The sequence below is a fragment of the Aptenodytes patagonicus genome, chromosome 7, assembly GCF_965638725.1.
Source record: "Aptenodytes patagonicus chromosome 7, bAptPat1.pri.cur, whole genome shotgun sequence".
In the NCBI taxonomy this organism is placed as follows: Eukaryota; Metazoa; Chordata; class Aves; order Sphenisciformes; family Spheniscidae; genus Aptenodytes; species Aptenodytes patagonicus.
The window spans coordinates 26,571,329-26,593,976 of record NC_134955.1 but is presented as its reverse complement, the minus strand read 5'-3'; the positions used below and the strand labels follow the sequence as shown (position 1 = coordinate 26,593,976).

Sequence of the window (22,648 nt, the reverse complement as noted above, 5' to 3'; positions counted from 1 at the left end):
TGAATCAATGCTATTATACATACTGGTGATTCTGCTTGGTCATGTTTTCATTCATACTTGCCATCATCTTCGTATTTTGACTGTCATGTAAGTAGGCATGATGTGAAAGAGCAATTGTGATCACCACGATACTTCTAGGGCCAGTTTTTGATCAGAGAGAGACGGGTCAATGAGGAATAGGGGAATGGGATGGAGGGAGGAAGGAACAGAGATGAATGAGAAGAGGCAGGGGAAGAAGAAGAGGAGATATCATGGAGCGGTGATGAGCAGTGGCAAACTCACCACTATTATGGAAGGTGGTCTGCAACTGGTTTTATGGACTATATAAGTATGAATCCACCAGCATCAAATTCTTTATCTCTCTGTTGAGAATAGCTGTGATTCAACATCTAGTAGCTGCTATCTTCAGGTCCCAGCAGGATTTAGACATGGCAAGTTCGTATGTCATGAGCTATGGTCTGTCCTTATCTGCACTGATTGAAGACCATTGCATCGCCTAACTCAGCAGTTAAATGCCAATTTAAATCTGATTTTTTTTTGATGAAGATGCCGTTTAAGGGTTTATCCCGATGCAGTTAATCTGCTTGCTGGAAACAGATGGTTGAATCAGTAGTATTTCTAAATATATTCCTTATTAGCAAGAACTGTGTTCATTAGCTGTCAGGCAAGTGGGTTTTTAGCTGGTGATGGAGCCTGAAAGCTAAGCTGGTTTAGTCACTGATAGACATGCTGTATGCTGAGGCTGGGTGAAAACTCTGTGGGACTTATGAAGGTAGCAACTGCCTTTATACAGTAAAAGTCTGAAAACACTACGAAACCAAAGAGGGGGAGTCAACAGAAAGTCAAGGCCCATCAGAGAAGTGCTATCAATGGGAAATAAGGAACCTGAGGAAGAGACAAAACAAACATTTTAGGCAGGCTTCTGTCTGGGGGAAATAAAAGAAACTTGTAATGTCTTGAAATGACTCCTATCTGATTGCTGCTGTGTTTAGGGAGATAGTGCTTTGTGTGCAAACACTGCTGAATAAAACAAATACCTTGGGTCTCATCAGTTCCGCCCTGTAGTGGAAACTGCCCCCTCAGGACTTGGGATATTGGCTGACTGCTTCAGTTGGGAGCGGTAACACTGGTGTCGGGGTAGGATGTAGTTTCCAAAGAGGGAAATGGGGAACTGTATTAATTCTTTTGATGCAAGAGGGATCAGATAACAAAGGTGCTTGCAGACATCTAACCTGTTCAGGAGCAGTGGAAAGTGAAAGGAATTCACACCAGAATCAAATCAAATCAAAACAAAACAAAGTTGTAAACTGCACAGGGAGAGAGGGCAATATCGGGAATTTTCCCAGAAAGGATCGAAAACAATCAGAGAATGACTCTGTGCTGGGACTGTGCCCAGAGAGGTCCGAAGGCCCAGCTGCAAGTCCCCGACTCTGCGAGGTGCTGAGGAATGTGTGTGACACAGGCTAGAAGATGTTTCGCAAAACAGGGGAAATGGAAAAATGTTATTCAGCCTGAAACTTAATAGGAGGCCTGAGCCAGAGCAAGATTTCTGAAAGAATAGAAAACCATCTTAACAGGGCTCACCAGGGTACCAGCCTGCTGGGCGTGGAGTTGGTCTCAGGCTGTTGGGTCTGCCAGGCGGGGCTTGTGACTGGCCGTTTCCAGTGTGTGCGCTCTGTAACGCAAGCACACGGAGGCCCACAGCATCAGGTTTTTCCAGCCCCAGCGATGCCACTCAAGAAAGGACCCCATGGGAGGCTGACACATGTCCGTTCCCACCGCGTGGCTGGCTGGAAAGAAGAGCCAGACAGAGTCTTACTCTGCAGCACTTGTTCACAGAGAAGAGCCTGAGGTCAAGCGCTAGGGCAGGGGTACGCTCCGTAGCCTGGACTGAGGTGCTGGTCTCCAGTTTCGGAGGCTGCAAGACCTTCTGGAGCACTGTGTGGTTCTTTTCCAGCCTTCCCTGGGATGGTGCATGCCCAGACCTCATCCTGGAGCAGAGTCAGGAGCACAGCTGTGGCAAGGACCCATACCTGAGAGCTGAGAAGCACTGTGTTATAGACATAACCTGGCTTATCAAGATTTGGTCTGAACCTTCGTAAGCAGATTGGAGCCAGATATCAGTCTGAGCTAGACAGGACACAGCCAAATGCTAGAAGGCAAGAGGAAGAAGAGACCCACCTAAATTGGCAGAGGACCTGCAGACTTTTTGTGTTCCTCACGTCTCCAGATGCCAGTGAGGACTTCCAAGATAAATAGCCGATGGACCAGTTGCTAGACACTTAGGCAGATTGTGCAGGAGACCAGAAACACTCAGTGAAGCTGTGGGATTTATGGTGGAGCTTAAATATTGCATTTCAGCCCTTGAACAGAAGTCAGAAAGTTGCTACTGGAAGAGAGGGAAGCTGGTTGCTTTATATAGGTATAAGGTCCTGTGCCAGAGAGAAGAGTATTTCCATCCAGTTCATACCACTTCAAGCTATTAGAAAAAGGGACTTATGCACGGTAGAAAGCAATGGGGGATTGGCTACAACATCAAACACGAGTGCAGCGGCTCGGTTAAGTGCGGCTCTGATGGGGAGGGGTAATACCCACAGAGAGGGTTGTTATAAATATAGGGCTAGTCAGGACAGAGCCTAATAAAAATCTACTGAAAGGCCCAAACTCAACTCAGGAAACAAAGGGACCTGAAGCTGCACATGTAAAGCTGAGTGATACTGGTTTTAAGTTAGAGTTGAGGCTGTAGCAAGGCTTTCTGGTGTCCAGGGCTGGATATTAAGTTGGTGTTCAGAGAATCCCGCTCTTCCCTTGCAGCTTTTAATGAGTTTGCTTTTGAGAAGGGTACTTTTGTGGCTGGTTGTACTGGAAATCCCCTTTTCCTTGGCCTTGGTGGCAAAAAATGGAGTTCTTAGTTGAACAACCTGTTTGCCTCCATTTGGCAGCGGTCCACTTCAGAGGGAGGGCTACGGGGGAAGCCAAGCAGCAGGAGAGGGGTTATCACATGTGTGATTTATAGGCATCGCAGATACTTGTTCAGGTACTGCAGTTGCTAATTGAAACTAGACAGAGAGGGAGATGATGGGACAGTCCAAAATGGAGTCACCCCGTGGGTACGAGGGGAAGGCAGGGCCTGGGGAAAGTGTCCTTGCTGGGGAGAAATGCCTGTGAGAGACTGGACCTCTGGGATCCAGGAAACTGCTCAGCATAGCCAAGGTAGGAGATGAACTAACACTCAGTGTGTACATCACTGTGGTTGGTACCTGGTCAGGGAGCACCAGGGCTTTCAACCCGCAGTGTTTTCCTTTAAAGACATGGCTCATGTGAAAGAAAGAGGTTTGGGCAATCTGCAGCGCCTGCCTCTGTGGGCTGGCCCCTGAGCTGTCTCTTTGAGCTTGTAGCCAGCTCCTGGACCTCATCTGTTGTCCTGGCTAGAAAAAAAGGCCAGCAAGAGCTTTGCCATGTAATATGTTAATCAAAGAGTGCTTGTGCCTTACCATTAATAGATAATATCTGGGATGTGCCTTACTAGGTTTATTTTGGTTTCCACTGTGGATATCTGGTGGTGAAAATGGCTTTCGTGTTAGGGCAAGTCCACAGCAAACTGTAGCGTGGGTCTCCCACCACCTGTGTAAGGCAGCCCCCACCCAAAAGACCAACAGAGCAGGTATCGTATGGCCAGCCATCCAATCCTTCCGTTATAGCTGGGGATATCCTGGCATATGGTAAACCCTTTAATAGGAACTGATAATGTTTTATTAGCAGGCTGTCATCAGCTCAAGGCTGCCAATCTGAAATTGAACCCAGAGTGAGGTGACCTGTTGGAAAGAGGTGTAACATGCACCCTGGGCAAATGCTCAGCCAGGGGCGATGGGGCAGTTCTCCCCCGATGCGAGGGAAGGCAGCAGGGCACTCTCAGCCTGCCTGGCCTTGCAGGGCACTGATCCTGCTGCTGGAGGCTCAGCTGCGGACTTGCCAGGATTGCAAAAGCTCCACATGCTCCTTGTGAGAAGGGAAAGCTACCTCGGTGGCCAGAGGAGAGCAGCTGGGCATTTTCAGAGCTGAAGCAGTTTCCACTGAACACAGCTGGGGGTGCCTGCGGGCTGGGGACAGCACTGACATGAGACCAAAGTCACCAAAGGCTAGTTCTGCCAACGCCTTTTCAAATGCCTTTTTTGGGGCAGACACCTCCCTCAGCAGGACAGCAAGAAAAGATTGAGACTGCATCCTTTTTTTTCTCCTTTCTTTCACAGTCTTCAGGAATGAAACCCCTCCTGCTTCATCCAGTAGGCTTGCAAGAGCAGAGTTCAAGGAGCTAAAAGTGTCCCTCAAAAAGGCTGCTGGTATCAAAACAAGGTGTGATTGAAAAAAAACCCTCATTTGGCAACTGTGTCTGCTTTGGAGTATAGACTCTCTTCAGAGTAGCATAGTGAGAAAGCTTGGCATTTAAAGATGAAATGTTGTATAGGAGATTGGGAAATAAAACAATGGGTGATGAGTATTCATGAGAGCTCATTATACCTGAAACACTCAAAAAAGAGGTTCTGAGGTTTTGTTATGATGTCAAAACCATTGGACATCTTGAGGTTGCAAAATACTTAGTCAAGCCAAGGGAGAACTGGTTTTGAGGAAAATGCAGACAGATGATGGAAAATTACTACAGGAAATGTGATGCATTTCTTGCATGGGTTGTATTTCAAAAGTGGGTCCCAAAGATGGGGAGAAACCCTACTGAGCAGTGTCTCCTGGGGACCTTACTGTGATTCATTGCTGTTGATGTGTTGGGCCTTTGCCGGGGATGGAATCTGCCAGACAATATTTGTTGGTAGCTATGGATTTCTTTAGAAAATGACCTGAAGCTTACCCAAAAAGGAACCAAGAGGCTGCAATTGCAACCAAGCTTCTAAGGGATGAATTTTTCACCATATTTGGGGACCTAGACACGAAGAGTGTGCAACAAGGCAGAGGCTTTGAGGCCAAAGTATTTCGGCAGGTTTGTCAGATGCTAGTATATGCAATAGGAGGTACCCAGCATCCTACAGATGGTGGAGAGGGGGAGCTTGGCTGGTGCTGGGGGGAGGCATTAAGCCAACTGCATGACATTTGGCCTAGTTGTCCCCATTTACACTGCCTGGTCTCCCAGTGCTGCTCCTCAAGACCTTGGTATCTGCCTGCCCTGTGTCGGCATCTGAGAGACCTTAGTGTGTCTTGCACGGCACCAGAAACCTATGAGTGGGCAACTGAATGACCCCCCAGATACTTTAAAAGAGAATGACAAAAGGACCAGGACTAATCCAGCCCTTTGTCTGTTCTGTTGATTTTAATGACTTTCAGAGAAGTAGAAAGGGAACGTGCAGTCTGACCCCCGTTCTCCTTTTCAGACATTAGCCAGGAAACATAGCACACTCCTTGCAAGAAGTTTGTAAATTTGGGCCATTTGGTATGCACTGGTCTGGCCTATCTGGACTCTGCAAAAATCAAGTGGAATGGCTCCAGCTTTTCTAGAGCAAAACAAATGCGAGTATTGCCTCAGGCAACGTGCACGTTCTCTGATGTAGGCTCATGTCTAGAAATCTCGCTGATTACACATACCATGGAGATGGAGAGATTAGGAGCCCAAAGCAGATAAACCATGGTGTGTAGCAGTGACCACATACGTGCATTAACACGTAAGAGGCCAGTGGGTCCTGCCCAGGAGGAGTTATGAGGGGAACTGAGTTGGTCCCGAAAGCCAAGAATACAGCTGTGGATGTTGAGTCTGACAGAAATTAGTTCCCTACTGGGGAAAAATAGGGAATGGCCTGGTTTAGCCCACAGATTTCATTAAAACCAAAAACTTTGCTGAGAACTTCTTCTCAGGGGGTCAAAAGGAAAGGGAGCAGCAGCTGAAAGCCTGCAGTGGCATCCCAATGGGAGCAGAGTCAGCCCGAGCTGGCTCTATGAAAATGGCCCGACAGGAAAACGCGATATGAGTATGTAAATAGCTAAATGACACACTGGCTTCCAGACTGTCCCTGGCTGATAATAATCTATAGAGCTTCTTACTGTAGCATCTGAACATCACAGTCCATCTACTGACAGGAGATGGAGCACCAAAGTTTTCTGTTTTTGTCAGATCGTGTTCTTGACAAAGTTACACACACACACGTCCCCCATCCCTCTCGGCTGGGAGTTATTTTACAAAGGAGTTATTTACAGGGGAAGGTTATTTAGTCCAGTATGTACTACAGTTTGAAGCAAATTGGACTGTATAGCAGTCATGCTATCCCTGTTTAAAAGCCTCAGCTTCATCAGCTATAGGAGGTGTCAATGGGGGAGAACGGTGTGATTTAAGCTGATTTGGGAAGCTGCATCTTTGCTTTGGAAAACAGAGGACACGAGCTGCAAATACTCAAAGAGTCCCTAATTCCAGGCAAGTCTCTCGGTACTGGCAGGCACAGCACAGGGACTCTCTGACCCCTTCTTTGGGATGAAGAACTTCAACAGTTTCCTCTAGCACTAAAACCTTGGCTTGTTGGAAGCTACAGCCTCATAACTGTGTTCACTGAAGGAGTTTTGTAGTTTGGAGCTCCATTATTTACATCTGACTGTATATTTTCTCCTGAGAGCCTTATGAACAAAATGAATTGCAGCAGAAATCACATATTCCCATACAGGCATGTTTGCCTCTTGTGAAGTCTGCAGAATCGTGACCCAAATGTCTGGTGAGATAGTAAATCCGAGAAGACAGCGTGCAGGAAGCCTAGCCTGGGATGAGAAGGAAGGAGAAAGCAACCCACTGCAGCCCCCAGCAGCTTTCCTTGCAGACGCTCTGAGCCCAAGAGCTGGGGATGCTTTGGGAAGCAAAGGCCAGCCCGTGCCTAGTGGCCTCACTAATGCTGGGAGTCCTCAGACATTGGAAACTGAAGTGTTTATCTGTTCTTCCCAAATTTCATTCTTTCCAGACCCTTGCAGATAGGCCTATTTCTAAAGAGTGGAGGAAGACGGAGGGGGTGAACAGGGGTCTTGCTCACTCTCAGCTAGGAAACTCTGAAACAGTACGTACCGTTCAGACCGGCACTTCTGACATGTATTGGTTCCAGCCCATGGTTTATGATTGTGTATTTTATTCTCCTCTCTAGGCCATCCTGCCTGCAGTTGCTCTTTCCACGTTTTGTTAAGGCCTCCCATTGCTTCCCGCTTTGCTAGAAAAGGCAACTTTTAAACACCAAAGCTCTGGTTGTAGCGCTGGCGCAAGGATGGTGTCTTCTTTAGGCAGAGCCCTTCTGAGCTGGGGGCTGTGTCAGCACATGGACACCCATGTGTAGATCAGAAATGTCCCCAAACAAGGGGTCCCCTAAGGGAGCATTTTGGGAGACAGGGGGCAGGAGGAATGAACGCACCTTGCGTTATGTTTGCAAATTGTCTGTGAGCAAGGTATGACTTTTCGAGGTCTGTCTGGGACCTGAGATTGTTGTTGGGATGACATTTGTGAGTAATCTTTGGTCAGCGGATTGTGCCTGTGTGTCAACTGGTGCAAGAAGTAGGCAGCAGAAAGGTGATCTGTGCTGGTGAGTGGAAGGTAAGACACGAGATAAGAGTCTTTTCTGTTCCCTGGTTGGATGAACATCACTGGCAGAAGTAGGTTTCTGGGGCAAATACTCCTTTTCACAAGTTCCTAAAGATGATTTCTGTAAATATTTGCTAATGTTTACTTGACATTTGCAGTCACTCATGTCAATATGATCCCATCCTGGAATGTTAACTGGAAACAAACACAAAAGTGGGCATGAGCTCAGCTGATGTGGATACAGTTTTTAATTTAGGCTGATTTTCATGGTCATCATCTTTCACGTAATCATCCAGTTCTGCTGAGAATTAGTGGTGCTCCAGGAGCTTCACTGTTTCCAAGTTTCATGATTTTTTTGTTCTCTGTTAGGAGCGTGTTACCAGAGTCACTGTTGTTTGTGTCTACTGTCTGACACTTCCTACCAAAATCCTGCCTCCAGTTGCTTCTAACTTAATCAAAACTTAACGATTTGGCCTAAAAGCTCCCACAGCAGTTGTTTGCCTCTGGCTGTTTTTATAATACTATTTTTTTAAAGTTCATCTGAATCAATTAAGCTGTTTCCAAGAATGTAGCTAAAACTAAGCACATTTTTGTTTTCTCCATGTCAGAAAAAACTGACTTTTTTCAAAAGTTCTGGTGCACTGTGCTGTGGAGTCGGACTCACAGTGGAGCTGGGCTTTGTGTAGGAAACGTGCTTCATGCCTTTCTTCTGAAAAATTGTCCAAGAACAAGACTTAAGGACCTGTGGTTCTCACTCATTCAGCAGCGACAGCTTTGATTTTCACACCTAAATACACTGTAGATTTCCCATGTTCTGGGCATGTTTCCAGCCAGGTCTGAACTCTCTCTTCTTGCAGTGGCCATTTACCCCAGTAGATGATCCAGCCTTCCTTGGACCCAGGCAAAGTAGGTGAGCACATTGTTTGATGTAACTACAGACACAAGAAAAGCTGTATCTGGGAAAGAAGCAGAAGGCTGGGATAAGAAATCTGGATGTGGCAGAATGGTCTGAAGACTGGGGAATATGTCGTGTGTTGGACTGAACGGGGGCTTAGGACTGCGTGGCAAAGATACAAAGGTACTGTGTTATTCAGGGCGTCTTGAGAAGCATACTGAGACCAACAGGACCTTCATCTCCAAGGTGCAAAAATATTAGACAATGCTAAGTACTTTTTAAAATTCAAGCTTAGGTATCTCAGAGCAGTTGTTCTGTGCTTGGTGGCTCTCCGTCTTGGTTTGCCATCTGTACAACATGAGCAATAGCGGTGCTTCATCTCACCGGGCTCGTTGTGGCTCAGGCATCTCTGTGCAACCCTCCGATATGGCTCAGTGAATGTTGCGGGAAACCCAGAGGACACTGCTGACCAGGGTGTGGATGCCATGCAGTAAGTAAGGATTGCCTTCACATGCTGGATGATGAGAAGAAAACGGAGAACTGTTCACTGGTGGTAGGGATGCAGTATATATGTCCCAAAGACTCAGGAAGCAAGAAATATTTTAGAAAAGAAATAAGAGGAAAGGCACAAAAGCCATTTGCATGGTGCTCTCACTGCTCATCCTCCTGTGTCCTGTAGACGTGTTTGGTCCCTGCGCTGGGTGTAATCGTGGTGCCGAGCAGCCAGGGGCCACCCCCAGCTGGCAGAGGCAGCTGCAGACCATCAGCGCTGGTGAAGCCACACCACTCCGGGCACCATCCGCAGCTGCAACAGCATGAGGGGCAAATGTCCTCTCTTGTCCAGTCTGTCCCCAGAAAAATTTGGTCCCAGAGTAGCTTTATAAAGGGATTCAGTGCTGCAGGTGATGGTGAGAGATCCACATCTTGGCCCAGTTCGGTCACCACCAAATGCAGTGGCTAGACCCCGATAACTTCAGTGGTCAGGGTCGAGCGGCTGGAGAGCACACGCAGGATGGGCAGGTGCTATGGAGTGCGGCTCACCGGGCATGGGCAGTCTGGGGGGAGAAGTGAACCACAGAGGTGGAGAAGAAAGTAAAGGTCAAATTCTCTTGACTCATGCAAACCTACTTCTTTCTCCCCCCCCCCCCCCCCCGGTGACAATTAAACGTGTTGCAAGGTGAGGTAGTCCTCAAGTGAAATGAAATCTCCCTTCTCAGGCCTCGGAGTGCGTAGCGCTCTGAATTACTTGACAAGTGCAGTTTACCCTTTGAGCAATTCACAACTCCCCTTTCGCAAGTAAGAGCACATTTCTGTGGATGTTTTCCTTGTTCAGTACTAGCTAATGGATTTTTTTTTCTTAATAACTGTCATTTGCCCTGCATCTTGCTATTCTCAACTCAAAATGAAAAATGTAAGTTGCTGGCTGTGAATACTATTCATTATTCATTTACCAGAGGAATCTTAAGCACATTCATCCCATTTCCTCTTACTGCCTCATTATCAATAAACCTCTGCCTTGCTGCTTCTGTAAATCATTTTCACCCCTTTCCTTTGCAAACCATGTGCTTGGGCTCTTGCACAAATGTCTCATGAGAGTAATTGGCCAAGTCATGTAGTATCGTTTTTACTCCTTGATAAGCTGGCAAAACTTCATTAAGAGGAGATTATTGAACTGCACGTATGTATTTTTTTGGACAAAGAAGGCATTGCACTTAAACCATGAAACAAGCAGGGTTTCCCAGTATCTTCCTGAGCACAGCAGCTTGCATCAGCAGTTGGTATAATTCAGAAGCCAGACTTACCCTGGCTCCCATGGGGAACGTGCACCTTCTCTCTGCTATGATACAAAGGACGTGGAGCTAACCCTCCAGAGATAAAAGTGCACTAAGCTGGGGTTTAGATTTCGGGGCCAAGGACAAATGGGGGAGAGTTTCAAACATCCTTTCCCTCCTCCCTGTGGCCCCAACAGAAAGAAATGCAAGGTGTGAGAGCGTAGCACCTGCGATTGATGGTGGGCTCTCATCAGAGGCTGGAGCGGTGCTGACGGTTCCCCACCTTGGCGGCTGCTCTTCACGGCAAATGCCAGCAGTGGACGTAGACCCGGAGCCAGGCTACGGCAAGGGAGGACTGGCTGCTGCAGAGGCTGGAGGGATCCTACAGAGGCCAAGAGTTTATTAAACTTCAGTTTAACTGGAGCTGAAATATGTTCCTCTAACGCAGGGCAGCAGAGGTTAACAGAGTCCTTTTTGTAGACGTTTTATGACAGTCTTTGGGCATACGTATAAGAAGACTGGGGCGTTCTGAGTAATTTAAATAAATATTTGTTTAGACGGTGTAAGGGGCAATTGGAGTTTGCAGGCAGGCCAGTCTTAGATTTTTCTTTCTTTGCCTTTTCTCCCCAGCTATAGCGTAGGCACGCTGCAGTTTGTGGCCAGGCCACGCAGTGCAGCTATGCCCCTCCAATACCTCGAAACAGCTCTCCTGGTCAGTGAGACCTTCAGGCCGCCATACACCCCCTGTATTGCATGGGGGGGCTCATAGGGACCAAGGACGCCAGCCCTTGTCTAGCAGGGGTGGCCGGTGCCCTCAGTACCTGTTGGGACTCCAGGCTTCCCCCTCTCCCTGGGCACCAGCACCTCCTCAGCAGGAAAACCCCACGGGACTGCAGCACCATCCTCATCTCCTGACCCCACGGCAGGGAGATTTTTTGCAGCGGGTGACCTGAGCAATGGAGCAAGGAGGGGTGTAGAAGTTGGGGGAAACAACCTGCCCCTGTCAGGTTTGCTGTCAGTTATTTTGTTTTCGTTATTGCTTGGCAAGTTCCCAGTTTGGTTGTGCTGCTTCTTGCTTCAGTTTGTGATTTTGCTGCCCTCTTTCCCTCTGCCAGTAAAAGCTAATGCCAGCCTGTTGCCCAGCCCCAGTGACTGTGAATTGGTGGGTTTGGTAGCCAGAAACCTAATTTCTTTCTGGAATACTTCTAAAAGCCTAGTGCTCGTAGGAACATTGGCAGTTCCCAGACCTGTCCGGCCTTGAGTTTTGCAATGTGCAGTCAGAATGGAAATAAGTTTTAGCTGTGTTTCCAAGAACGGGCAGGTTTGGGGAAGGCTGAATGTTTTTCTTCCCTCGTCCGGGCCTTTCTTTACTAATCAGCTGTATAAAACTGAAGAACAGCAGAACTATTTTCTTAAAGAACCTGGCCCAAACTTTGGCCCAATGTTTAAACTCAACCCTTTCTGTGGTTCAGTGAAGTTCAGCCAACTTTGGGTGTTTTCTGTTTTTACTTCAGCTTTCCCATCACTACTGCTTTCCAATTTCCAAGTGAAAATGGTGGCACCCAAATCCCCCTGAGATGCACTGTACTTGGGTAGCAAGGCGGCTGCTGCAGCATCTCATCCAGGCTTGGAGTCCCCACCTCTTCTCCACGGGGGCACCTGGGGGCCCAAATCGGGAAGCACGAGAAGCAGTACAGGAGCTGTGCTGCACGGATTTGTTGGGGCTTGTCTGACTGCCCGTCTGAAGTACATAATGCTTTAAGCATAAGGGTAGTCCAGGGACACACATATGCTGCAGCACTTTGCTGGACTAGGGCCGCAGGCTGGCTGCTTCAGCTAGGCAGAGCCCGCTCAGACGCCTCTCCGGCCGGTGTCTGCAAGCCTTTTGAAGTTCATCTGTCACTAATTTGAAACAGGACTCCGTAATGCAGAGGCAGCTGAGCTCTTGCTCAGCTCATGACAAAATGGCTCTAATCTCCCTCCTCCTGCCCTTCTGCTCTGCCGGTTTTTTCAGGTTGCAGTTCCAGCCCTGTTACCAGCAGCACAAAATAGGCAACTGGGAAGTCACCTCTGGGAGGCAGCTGAACTTCAGCAATGCATTGCTGCCTCTGCTGTGAAGAGGTTGCTTTTGCAAAACAGACATACAGAAGAATGCAGAGAGAGACAGACTGACGGATGGACCGACTGACGGCGTGAATGCTGTCTGGGCAGGCACAGACACATAGGATGGGGTGAATCACCCTCCAAGCTGGCAGCAGGGAATTAAACTGTGCCATAGCCAGACATTAGAGCAAGGCTCAACTCCCTTCAGGCGTTTTGCCTCACCAGCCCTCCCCACCAGCTGGAAGGAGCATCCCTCGCTCTCCTCTAAGTCAATGGCTGATTTATATCTGCTGTCATACGCGACGGCTGGTGGTGCCTGCTGGGTGTGAGGTTAACGTGGAAGGCAACATGCATTGAGACCATTGAAGGTTGCACCGGTGCCTCATGCCACTCTCTTGCCCCGACGGAGCGGATGCCCTGCTCACCCAGCGCCCAGCCTTGGATGGAAATTGTAGGGGAAATGTCCGGGGTGTGTTCTGGGGAAGAGGGAGGCTCTGACTGGTTGCAGGGGAAAGCTCTGGAGGAGATGACAAGTTGCAATGAAGAGCCCCCTTTTGTCTTGCAGTGCTCAAGGCAAGGGATCATTCAGATCCTTGCGGTGGCCAAAGGGCATGGGTGAGGTTAAGATGAATACATAAATCTGCATCCGATGGGGAGGCTTATGCTCTTCCTTTCAGAGTGAGAGCTTAGCCCTAAGTCCTGCATCACCCTCATCTGTCACTCACATCTGAACAACCCTCAGTGTTTCCACTGGCACTGCCTTCCACCAGCCCCAGAGCTCCCCAGCGCTTACCTTTCCCTGCTGCAGGTACAGGGCCTGACTTTATAAGGCCTCGGAGGAGGGAGGGGGTTGAATCCTGGCTACCTTAAACACTATCCTCATGTAACTCTGCTGGACATAATTTCCAAACAGGGGAGGAGCAACCTTGCTATATCTAGATTTTCTAAAGGAAACACAATCTTGAGAGAACCGGATGATCCTAAAATAAGGCAGACAGGTGGATGGAGCAGATGCTGCCCCAGATGCTGACGGCCACTTAGTGACACTCAGCTCAGACGGGAGCGGGACAGAGGCCCCATGTTAGGTGAGTGCATCAGGGCATGCAAAACCCCAAGCTGCCTATAGTGCTTGCCTGTGGAGAACGAAAGTCTTCAGCAAACAGCTGCCTATTCTGCCTTTCATTTACCCAGGGGTCTGTGGACCCTTTTGGACTGAACTCCCAATAAACAGCTACTGGCCTGTGTGTAGGTGTGAGTCTATGACTGAGATGATCCCATTCAATACTTTGTACTATATTAGTGATGCTGATTTTTTTTTTTACTTTATGAGGTCCCATATTTTGTCTTATTCAGCATTGAGCCAGGTCTTCAGAGCAGTTAGGCGCTCACATCTGGCTCTGAGGGACTTGAGAAAAGCCAAGACCCTCAGGTGACCATGGCAAGGCAATGCAGGATTGCTTTGGAAGGAGTAGACTACTTATCCAAAAGGTACCAAATTCAGAGCTAAAGGGAAACTGAAAGCCCTTTCAGGCCCCCTTCCGATCCTTACCTGCCTCATCCATCTTCCTTGGCAGACAAGCACTGGTGATGTTCAGAGGTACTAGGTGACTTTTGGTTCACATGCACTGTTTTAGGTGGAGACACAAGTAGGACATAGCAGAAACCCACAATTATTTCTTAGCTGTTTGTAACATGCCTACAGTGGGAAATAAAAGAGACATTTTAAAATGCAGTAGCTGACCCATCTTGACTGTCATACTTTCAAGCAGGACTTTGCACATAGCCTGGCGTGCTGAAAACCCGTAGCTGACCACCCTCAGCCCTAAGCCTGGGGCTGCCTGTGTGGGATCTACTAAGGGTCTGGCTGCCACTGAGCTGCACAGAGGTGACTGTCACCTCCCTCCACTGTCACTTAAAAAGCCATCTTGTGGCTGATCCTGGCATGGCAGAGCACATCCCCCAGGCACTGAAGACCTTCAGGTGTCAGAGAGGAGAGAGCCAGGTCACTAAGAAATTCATGGGTTCCTCAGAGAGAGCCAAGATCCCCAGCCTCAGAATATTCGGCACAAACAATAATCTCCTTTCACATTCACTAGTGAGGAAGGCAGCAGAGCAGTTTCATTTTCTCCCCGTGGAGGCAATGGCAGTACATTTTCTTGCTCTTTTCCTATATCACATTCTGGGAACCAGAAAGTGAGCTGCAATTACAGCAGGTTGCTAGAAGCGTTTTTGTGCCTTGAAAATTTGCTAATCGGCTCTTTCCTGCTGTTCAAATGAACGTGCCACATGAAGAAGGTCTTGGGGCATAAACTGTGCCTTTTTGCTTTAGCCACAGCTTCTATGCAGAGTTTTCAGAATTGATTTGTTTATATAAAACCAGTTTTGTTAGTGTCCTTTAAATAACATGAAAGAGGAGCAAGCAGCGCATGTTGCATTTGTACAGATGGTGCTGAGCTCTCCCCAAGTAGCCACAGGGTGTGTGAATTCAGCTAATCAGACAATAAAGCAATACATACCCTCGAAAGCAGATGTTTGTATGGGGGAAAAAAGCTAGTGCAGAAAAAAAGCAAGAGGAACAGCAACTTCCACAAACAAATAACACACACGCAGACACACACGCACACGTTCGCCAGGCTTGCTGTGACGTTAGCTTCTCAGCAGCACTGGAGTTAATGTTTATCAAGCTGTCTGTCCCCAAACCCACACAGTGATTTTTTTGAAGGGAACGTAACCAGCCAGGCACAAGAGGGTCTAAGTGCAGCCAGGGCTGAGGTGGTTTTGACTCCCAGGGAAGCATCTCCGAGGCATGCAGAGTGGAGACAGAGCCAGTGACTTATGTTATACACTGGCTGCAGGGCCAGCAAAAGCCTGCGGACCCACCAGTGCTGTGTGGCACCTTTGGCATTGTCCTCAGACTGCCTTTCAGGAACAGAAGGAGTTTTTGAGATTTTTCTGCTCCAGGCCTTAGTGTTGCTCCTACTATATGCTCTGCTCAGAAAAATAAGTCTCTTCTTGAAGAGAAGGGCCCAAGGTGTGGTCAGGAGGAGCACAGTAGAAAGAAACACTCCTCTCCGCCTTTCATCCTTCTATGAATAGGCTTTTCTGTAGGAATTTGCTCTGTCTGTAATTAGCTCCCCAAGGTGGCCAGTTATTGCACAGCTATTTTTAGTCTATGGGTTTCACTATGTCCCTCCTTTGCTGTAGAGGCTCAAGAGGCTGCAGGCAGCAGCGCCAGCAGCTTTGGTCGGGCTCAGCAGAGATGGATGGTGTCCATGCAGAGGAGCACATTCATGCAGTGGTCTCCTCAGCACAGCGGAAAGTCGGTGCATGCCATGCTGTGAGCAGAGGAGCTGCCTGGAGCATATTCCAGCTTTCCTTCAGGTTCTGCAGGATGAACCAAATGAGCTCCCTGGCTGGGATAAATGGACAGACGTGCTTTCATACAGGAAGCAGCTCTGCTTTATGCAAACCCGAGGGAACCGCTGGTAGGCTGGACACAAGGAGATATGTTCACCCTCATCCAGAGTTGAAATGGAGATGCTCCAACCAGTTTCTGCTTAGCAGCAAGAGTAACTGCATCTTCCAGAATGATGCCAATGGCTTATGTCTTATGTAGACTTCTACCACCTGCAATTGAGATGAATACTGCCCAGTTTTACACTTCAGTTGGACCCAAGAGTGAAGGCATGATTAAGTATCTGATCATTGCTAATAAAATCAGTGATGCCAGATTCAGTCACGAAATTCCGGGTCTTCTCTCCATCTTTAAACTCTTCTCTACACCTGCAGACTGCAAGAGAGCTCACTCCCTGAACGGGAATAAACCTGAAGATTTGGGCCTTTGTATGTCTAAAATCCAGCCACTCCATTTTATCCTATATAACCCAAAATGTGGATATTTTTTAAATTATAGCCCTTTGCTGACTTCTAGGCTGCAATGACAGACAGGAGGCAGAAGGCTGCAACAGAAAACTTGGGAACAAGTGTAATGACTTCAGCATGTGTTAAGGCAAGATCACAAGGACTGGATAAGGTTACTACAGCCAGCCAAGTCCTGGAGGTGTGCTGGCTGGGCTGTGGGGCAAATCTTTCTTGTTAAGAAGTGTAGAATACCCTGCCTAAACCCTATCTAGGCAAAATTTTAGCACTGGTATTTAAGCAAGAGTTGAGAGAATGACATTAAGAGCCAGAACTGGATTTAAAAAGCCTTCTTAAACATCTGCACTAGAGGTTTTGGGTTTTTTTTTTTAAAAAGCATCATTGCTATGAAAAGTAGAAGTCAGACCACGGCTGTGCAGGCAGGGAGAGGCACCATAAAATGGCCAGCGCAGGAGGCCATAGGGATCTGGGAGTGGGCAGGGAAGAAAATCCCTGTGCCCACACCTGGGTGGGAAGGCAGAAGGCCCCTACGCCACTTAGTGTGGGAGCAGAGAGGCCACCTGGTGCAGTCACATGCCTCCCGTGCCACACACTTTGGACATGGGTTGACTGCCAGCAGGCAGCCTCTGTGAGCTGCGGTGTGCTGGTAGGTGTCCAGGTGTCCCGGGCTACTCTCGGAGCCCCCCCGGGGCTGGGATAGCATGGGGCTCCTCACTGAGACCATAACGACTTGGATGAGACACTGCCAGAGCAGTACATTAGCAACACCAGGACCCTGCAGGCTTCTTTGCCTGGAGCCTGGGGGAAACAGCCCTGTGCTGCCTGCGACCCTGGGTTTTGCTGGCTGTGTAGCTGTCTTCCAACCTCTTAGGCTGTGGGGCTGCAATCACAGGATCTATGTGAAGGAGTTTATAACAAAGGAGTTGCGGCTTGTCATGTATGTGCTGTGCAAAGGAGACCTATCGTTTCAAGCTGAGCCCAAAGTTGTGTACTTGAAACATCCCACTCTCCCTTGCCATGTGGATGCACCAAGCTGACATTGCACTAAATTAAATTTCATGGTTAAAATTGTACATAGAGAAGATTTTACTTCATCACTCCTCCCAAAATAGCACACCAGGAAAAAAAACAGATACAAGTTGTGAATCCAAATGTTGTAACAGTGTAGTTAAAATGCCTGTTCCCTCTAGCAAGGGTGTCGGCAGATCAGTGTGCTGCCTGGACATCTCAGGGGCTCACTGTGTGGCCACGCATGCAGCGTGGTCTGTTTCCTGCACCTCATTCCTCCTCCATGGAGTTCCCAGGAGAGACACGGTGAGATCGGAAAGGCATTTCCCCTCCAGGTGAACTGGGAATGCAGGCAGCTCTCATGCCCAAAAAGGAGTAGCGTGATGATGGGGGCCCACGTGCCCAGCTGTCCTGGGCTGTCCCTGCCAATTGGCAACTGATACAGGGTGACTCAGGGAAGGTCTCAGAAGTGCTGATGGTCTAGCAGGCAGCCAAGGTACTGGGAGAGCAGGGTATCAGCATGGAAAGCCAGAAAATATCCTCCTTCTACTGCTATGAGGGCAAGGACAGAGTTGTAGGCAGTGAAGGAGGCACCAAGTGGTCCTGTTGGGCTTGTAAGGGTGCAATGATACTCACGTTACCTCCTTGTCATGGAGATCTTCACAATATGTAACTCAAGGTCTCTCTAGGTTTGATTAGAAACAGACACCCCAAACTTTGCACTGAAACTTTGAGGCCATCTCCAGTTACAGGAAGTCTGGGCATATCCATATGCAGATGTATGCAATTTGTTTCACTTCAGCAGTTAGCATGACTGTTTTGAGGTCAGGGAGCCTGTTCCTAGGGAAGGAGAGTTACTCCTCTGGATGCCCAGCCGAGGGTGGATGCACGCCATCCCCTCCCTATGCCGCCACCCGTGCTCCCTGCCTCCTGCCCTCCATCCCACTCTCGCTGCCCCTCTCACGGAGACAGCTCATCTCTGCCAGTGCCCACAGGGGCTGGAGGTAAAGGAGCCCATGTCTGCTGCAGCGCGGGAGCATGAAAGCAGCGTGGCTGAGCAGACAAGGAGGGCTCTGGGCTGGTGGCAGGCAGGCAGGCATGGGGACACCTGCCACATGCGCCACGGGGATGGTCTCTTGCTCTTTGGGGCTGATGGCTTGTGGCAGAGATAACTAGCACTGCTGAAAGCCCTGGGCCCAGCTCCCAGCTGCAGTTTGAACTATGCAGTCAATGAAATTACATCAGACCCAGAGCTTTTCTCTGTGTGTGTGTGTTTGTGCAGACCCTTCCCCAGCTAGCTGAGCCGCTCGAGCAGATAAGAAACGGTAGAGGAGTTCCCAAGGAAAGGCCTCAGGTCTTGTGTTTGCTGCTACTAGAGTCACAGGGGACCTGGGACTTAGGGAGGCAGCCAGCACAAAGGCACAGGGGAAAATGTACTGAGCTTCCTGACATCATAAATAATAAAAAAAAAGAAAGAAAGGAAAAATTTCCTGGAATACTTCTATTTATTTGTTACTCCATCTCTACTGACTCTCATAGGTGGTAGTCAGTTGCCGCAGAGTTTCTGGAACTGTTTTATTATCATTAGTTTTGAAAATAATAAATATCATGGCTGTAGCATATGATTTACCCAGGCTGTGGGGCAGGGCACTGTCCAAGCGCATTTTGGACGGGCCTGTCCACCTGCAGCCCCAAGGAGCGGCAGAGTAGCTCAGCCCGTCAGAGAGTGCAGGTGCAAAGAGGAGGCAGGAGGGCAGTCACTGGCCTGGACGCTGTCCCCGGCACCCAGGGAGTATAAATTTTGACAAAATGTTCCTAAGGATCAAAGCGAAAAGAGTTGAGATCAACAACATTAGGCTTTGCTAAGCTTTACATGGAGCGCCTCAAAGGCCTGAGGGAACAGTATTAGAGAAAGCAATAAATCTGAAAATACAGTAGGGTGGTAGTGGCAGATAGCTCCTGTGTCTCCGGTGCCTTCATCCCAGCCCTGCCCTCGACTCCTCTGTACTAACTGGGCAATTTTTTTCTCAAATCCCTTTCACAGCTCATCCTCCCAAGCTTAAACCTGGGCCTTACTTGCCCTCGTGCCCGAGGGCAGCAGCTACATTTCATCCTCCTGTTTTCATCCCAATCACCTCAATGCAGTCTTTCAGCTGCTAGAGTGAGAAAAGGGCAAGGATACGTACACCTTCTCACAAGCCTGCTCGCAGGCTTTTGGCTGTCAAGCTGTGACAGAGCTGTTCACAGACGGGCTAAACTATAAATATACAGTGAATTAGGTGGTAGGATGTTGTAACAAGGGATGAATGCTGGAAAAAATGGGGATTTCCAAAGACATGGGCTAAGATGCCTGATCTGGCATTAATGACCCTGGATATGACACTGCTGAGGGAAATCTCCCAGTGGGGATATCACTAGATGGTGGAGCTGTTTCCCAGAAAGACTGATCCAGGACTGAGAACATTTAAAAATCGGCTAATGTGAAATTTGAAAAAAAAAAGGTTAGCCAGTTGGCATGATCTTGGCTTGGTAAGGAGAGCACGGATAGGAAGTACTGCTGCACCCTTTCCTTCCCAGACCTTTCGGAGCTAAGTGTAGCAGCTCAAGGTTAAACCCTGCAGTAGGGCTACCATGGTTTTTGTCCAAATGTCCCAGCCAGAAATGTAGGCAGGTGTGACACCGGGCTGCACAGCACATGCCAGGCCGGCCAGCCGCTCACATAAATCCCTCTTTTTCTGGTCTGGGGACAGCCCGCTGCACAGAGCAGTGGCAGCAGGCAAGGGAGAGCTGTGGCCACTTGTCATCAGAGGCACTATGTGCCACTGGGTCCCCACCAGGATCATGCTGGCATGGCAGTGGTCTTGCTAATGATGGGGACACCACTGTTGCTGGAGGCAGGAGGTGGGCAGGAGAGGATGCTCCATCACAGCACCCTTTGCCTGTGCCTGAGGGCATGTACACCTGGTTTCACTCGTAGCTGCTGAGGGAACCAGTTCACTGCAGCGGTTGAAACGTCCACCTCCTGCTTTGCCGTACATCATGGCCCATTAGTTATTAATTGCTCAGGGCAGTCAGGTGGGAACAGCCTCCTGGGCTGCTGTCAGACTCCTCTCATTTCTCTCTCCCCCGCACACAGGCTGGGGCGTTTCTGTAGGTGTCTCACACCAGCCTTTTCTGTGGCACTAAGCGCCGTTCATAACCTCTTTGCCAAAAGCAGTGCAAGTCCTCGCAGAAGGCTGTGGGGGTGGCTGTGGGGGTGACTGTAGGGGTGTCAGTCAGGAACACCTCTGCTGACACACCACTGTTGCCTGGGGATGCACGAGCAGAAAACAGATCCCACTGAGCACCACGCGTGGCTGCTGTGTGCCCCTGGTTTTCTACCATGTGTTATTCAGTAGGGGCGCACAGATGGGCTGGTGACTGGGGACCATCCTCTGAGGCCTGCGTTTGGGTCTCTCTGTCCTCAGAGATCTCTCCTGTGGCCAGGACCAAGGAATGTAGTGCTCTGTGGGGTTCAGTCCCACTGTGGGTGGTGGGAGGGTGAAGGAGGGTCTCGCTGGGGTGGGTGCACGTGAGTGTGCTGGGCTCGTGGAAGGGGACCGGGAGGAGCTGGTAGAGCTCACCCAACCTCCCCTTCCCTGGCTGTGCTGGCATCTGTGGACTGCAATCAGCCCCTCTGGCATAACAGCCACCTCCTCCCTTGAATACAGTCCGGCCAGGCACCCATGCCACCCCCGAGCTGAGCTCCAGCACCCTCTGAGGCCGAGGCCGGCAGCTGTCGTGTGTACACCCAGGGCAGCCCTCTGCCTCGCCTCGCCTCCCTCCTCTGCCTCTGCCCAGGGTGGTGTCAGCCTCTCTGCCTGCATTTGGGGACTGCTGACCAACTGCCATGGCTAGCTTTAATTGGTTGAACCAACTAATTGGTCGAAAGATTTACATCTGTTTCCTTCTCTCTCTCCTCCCTTGCCCCGGCTCAAACCTGCCCTCCTCTCCCCTCCCCGCCCTCCCATCCAAATAGGTAAGGAGAGCAGTTTGGGAGAGGCTGATTTGCAGCCGAGCTCCGACCCTTCGGGAATGGACAGCAGCTACCTCAGCGTGAAGGAGGCCGGGGTGAAAGTGCCCCAGGACAGGGCCAGCACGGACCTCCCCAGCCCCATGGACAAGGCCGACTCGGAGAGCAACAAGGGCAAAAAGCGGAGGAACCGCACCACCTTCACTAGTTACCAGCTGGAGGAGCTGGAGAAGGTCTTCCAGAAGACCCACTACCCAGACGTCTATGCCAGGGAGCAGCTAGCCATGAGGACAGACCTCACTGAGGCTCGCGTACAGGTAATGGGGGATGCCCTGGGGCTGGGCGAGGGGTGGGCGAGCTGCAAACAATCTGGGGAATGAAAACATGAGCCCTGCAAATTTGTTGTCCCTTGCTGTGCCTGAGGTCACCAGCAGCCCCACCACAGCCTGCAGGCAGCCGAGCCCTACCCAGGGCCCATGCCGCAGGCTGGCACGCCTCTCCAGTACGCTGAGGCACAGGGACAGAATGGGGAGGGACATCCATGTCCGACACTAGTGTCAGCTCCTTTATTTGGGCTGGTGTCCTGAGCTGCAGTGTTCACAGAGAGGCCTCTTGTCCTTGAGCTAGTGGGGCAGCAGGCAGGTAAGCCTCACCGTCACCCTAAACAAAGCTATTACAAAAACTACTTTCTTCAGGGGACTTGGCAGGGGACACAGGTTCATTAGTCTGAGTGGGAGCAAGCTTTCCCATAGTATGGGCTCTTTCTGGCAAGATGGGGATGCGGAGGTGACCAGGATGTTCAGTACCAGAAAGCATGAGGTGATACAGGAGAGGCAGCTCTTGCTGCCTGCTTGGCTAAGCAGGCACTGAGACTGCACAAAGCCTGGTGATCTGGAGCAAAAAGGTGCTCCCACCATCTTGAGAGGAGCAGAAGAGTCAAACAGCCGTGCTGCAGTCTCACTGCCTCCACCCACACAGATGCCAGCTCCCATGAACTAGCTCCCCTGAACTAACCTGGGGGTCCAGCAGAGCCAAACTCCACACTGAAGGAGTGAATGATTCTCTGAATGCTACTCTTTGAGTCAAGGTTAAACCGAAGGCCCGGCAGAGCTCAGAAGCATTTGCAAAAAGGAGCACCATCGCTTAGAGTGGACAATCGCAGCTCACGCCTTGATGGCCATCAAAGGTCCCCCTGAAGCTTAGGCTCTCATCCTCCAGTCTAGCTAATCCTGTGACTTCTGTCTGCAGGCATTTATCAGCTCACCACCCCCAGAACCTGCATTAGCATCAAGAATAACTGGCGTGTGGAGGCATCTGATTATCCTCATACCAGGAAGACTCCCAGGTCCCAGGCAGCCTGGCTTGCCCTCTGCTCTAACCTTTACAAGCAGTTGTTGCAAACAGTCGAAGCAGTCAGGCCAGCATCCTTGCAT

The 22,648-nt window shown here is 49.6% G+C and overlaps 1 protein-coding gene across 2 annotated transcripts in view; it reads left to right on the top strand.

The window, feature by feature from the left end:
- ALX4 (ALX homeobox 4) overlaps window positions 1-22,648 on the top strand; it is a 40,729-nt gene that overhangs the window by 7,531 nt on the left and 10,550 nt on the right. For both annotated transcript variants that reach the window (XM_076343402.1, XM_076343403.1), the window contains exon 2: window positions 21,222-21,532. In XM_076343402.1, coding sequence (XP_076199517.1) covers window positions 21,222-21,532 — 311 coding nt within the window. The remainder of the gene's footprint in view (window positions 1-21,221; window positions 21,533-22,648) is intronic.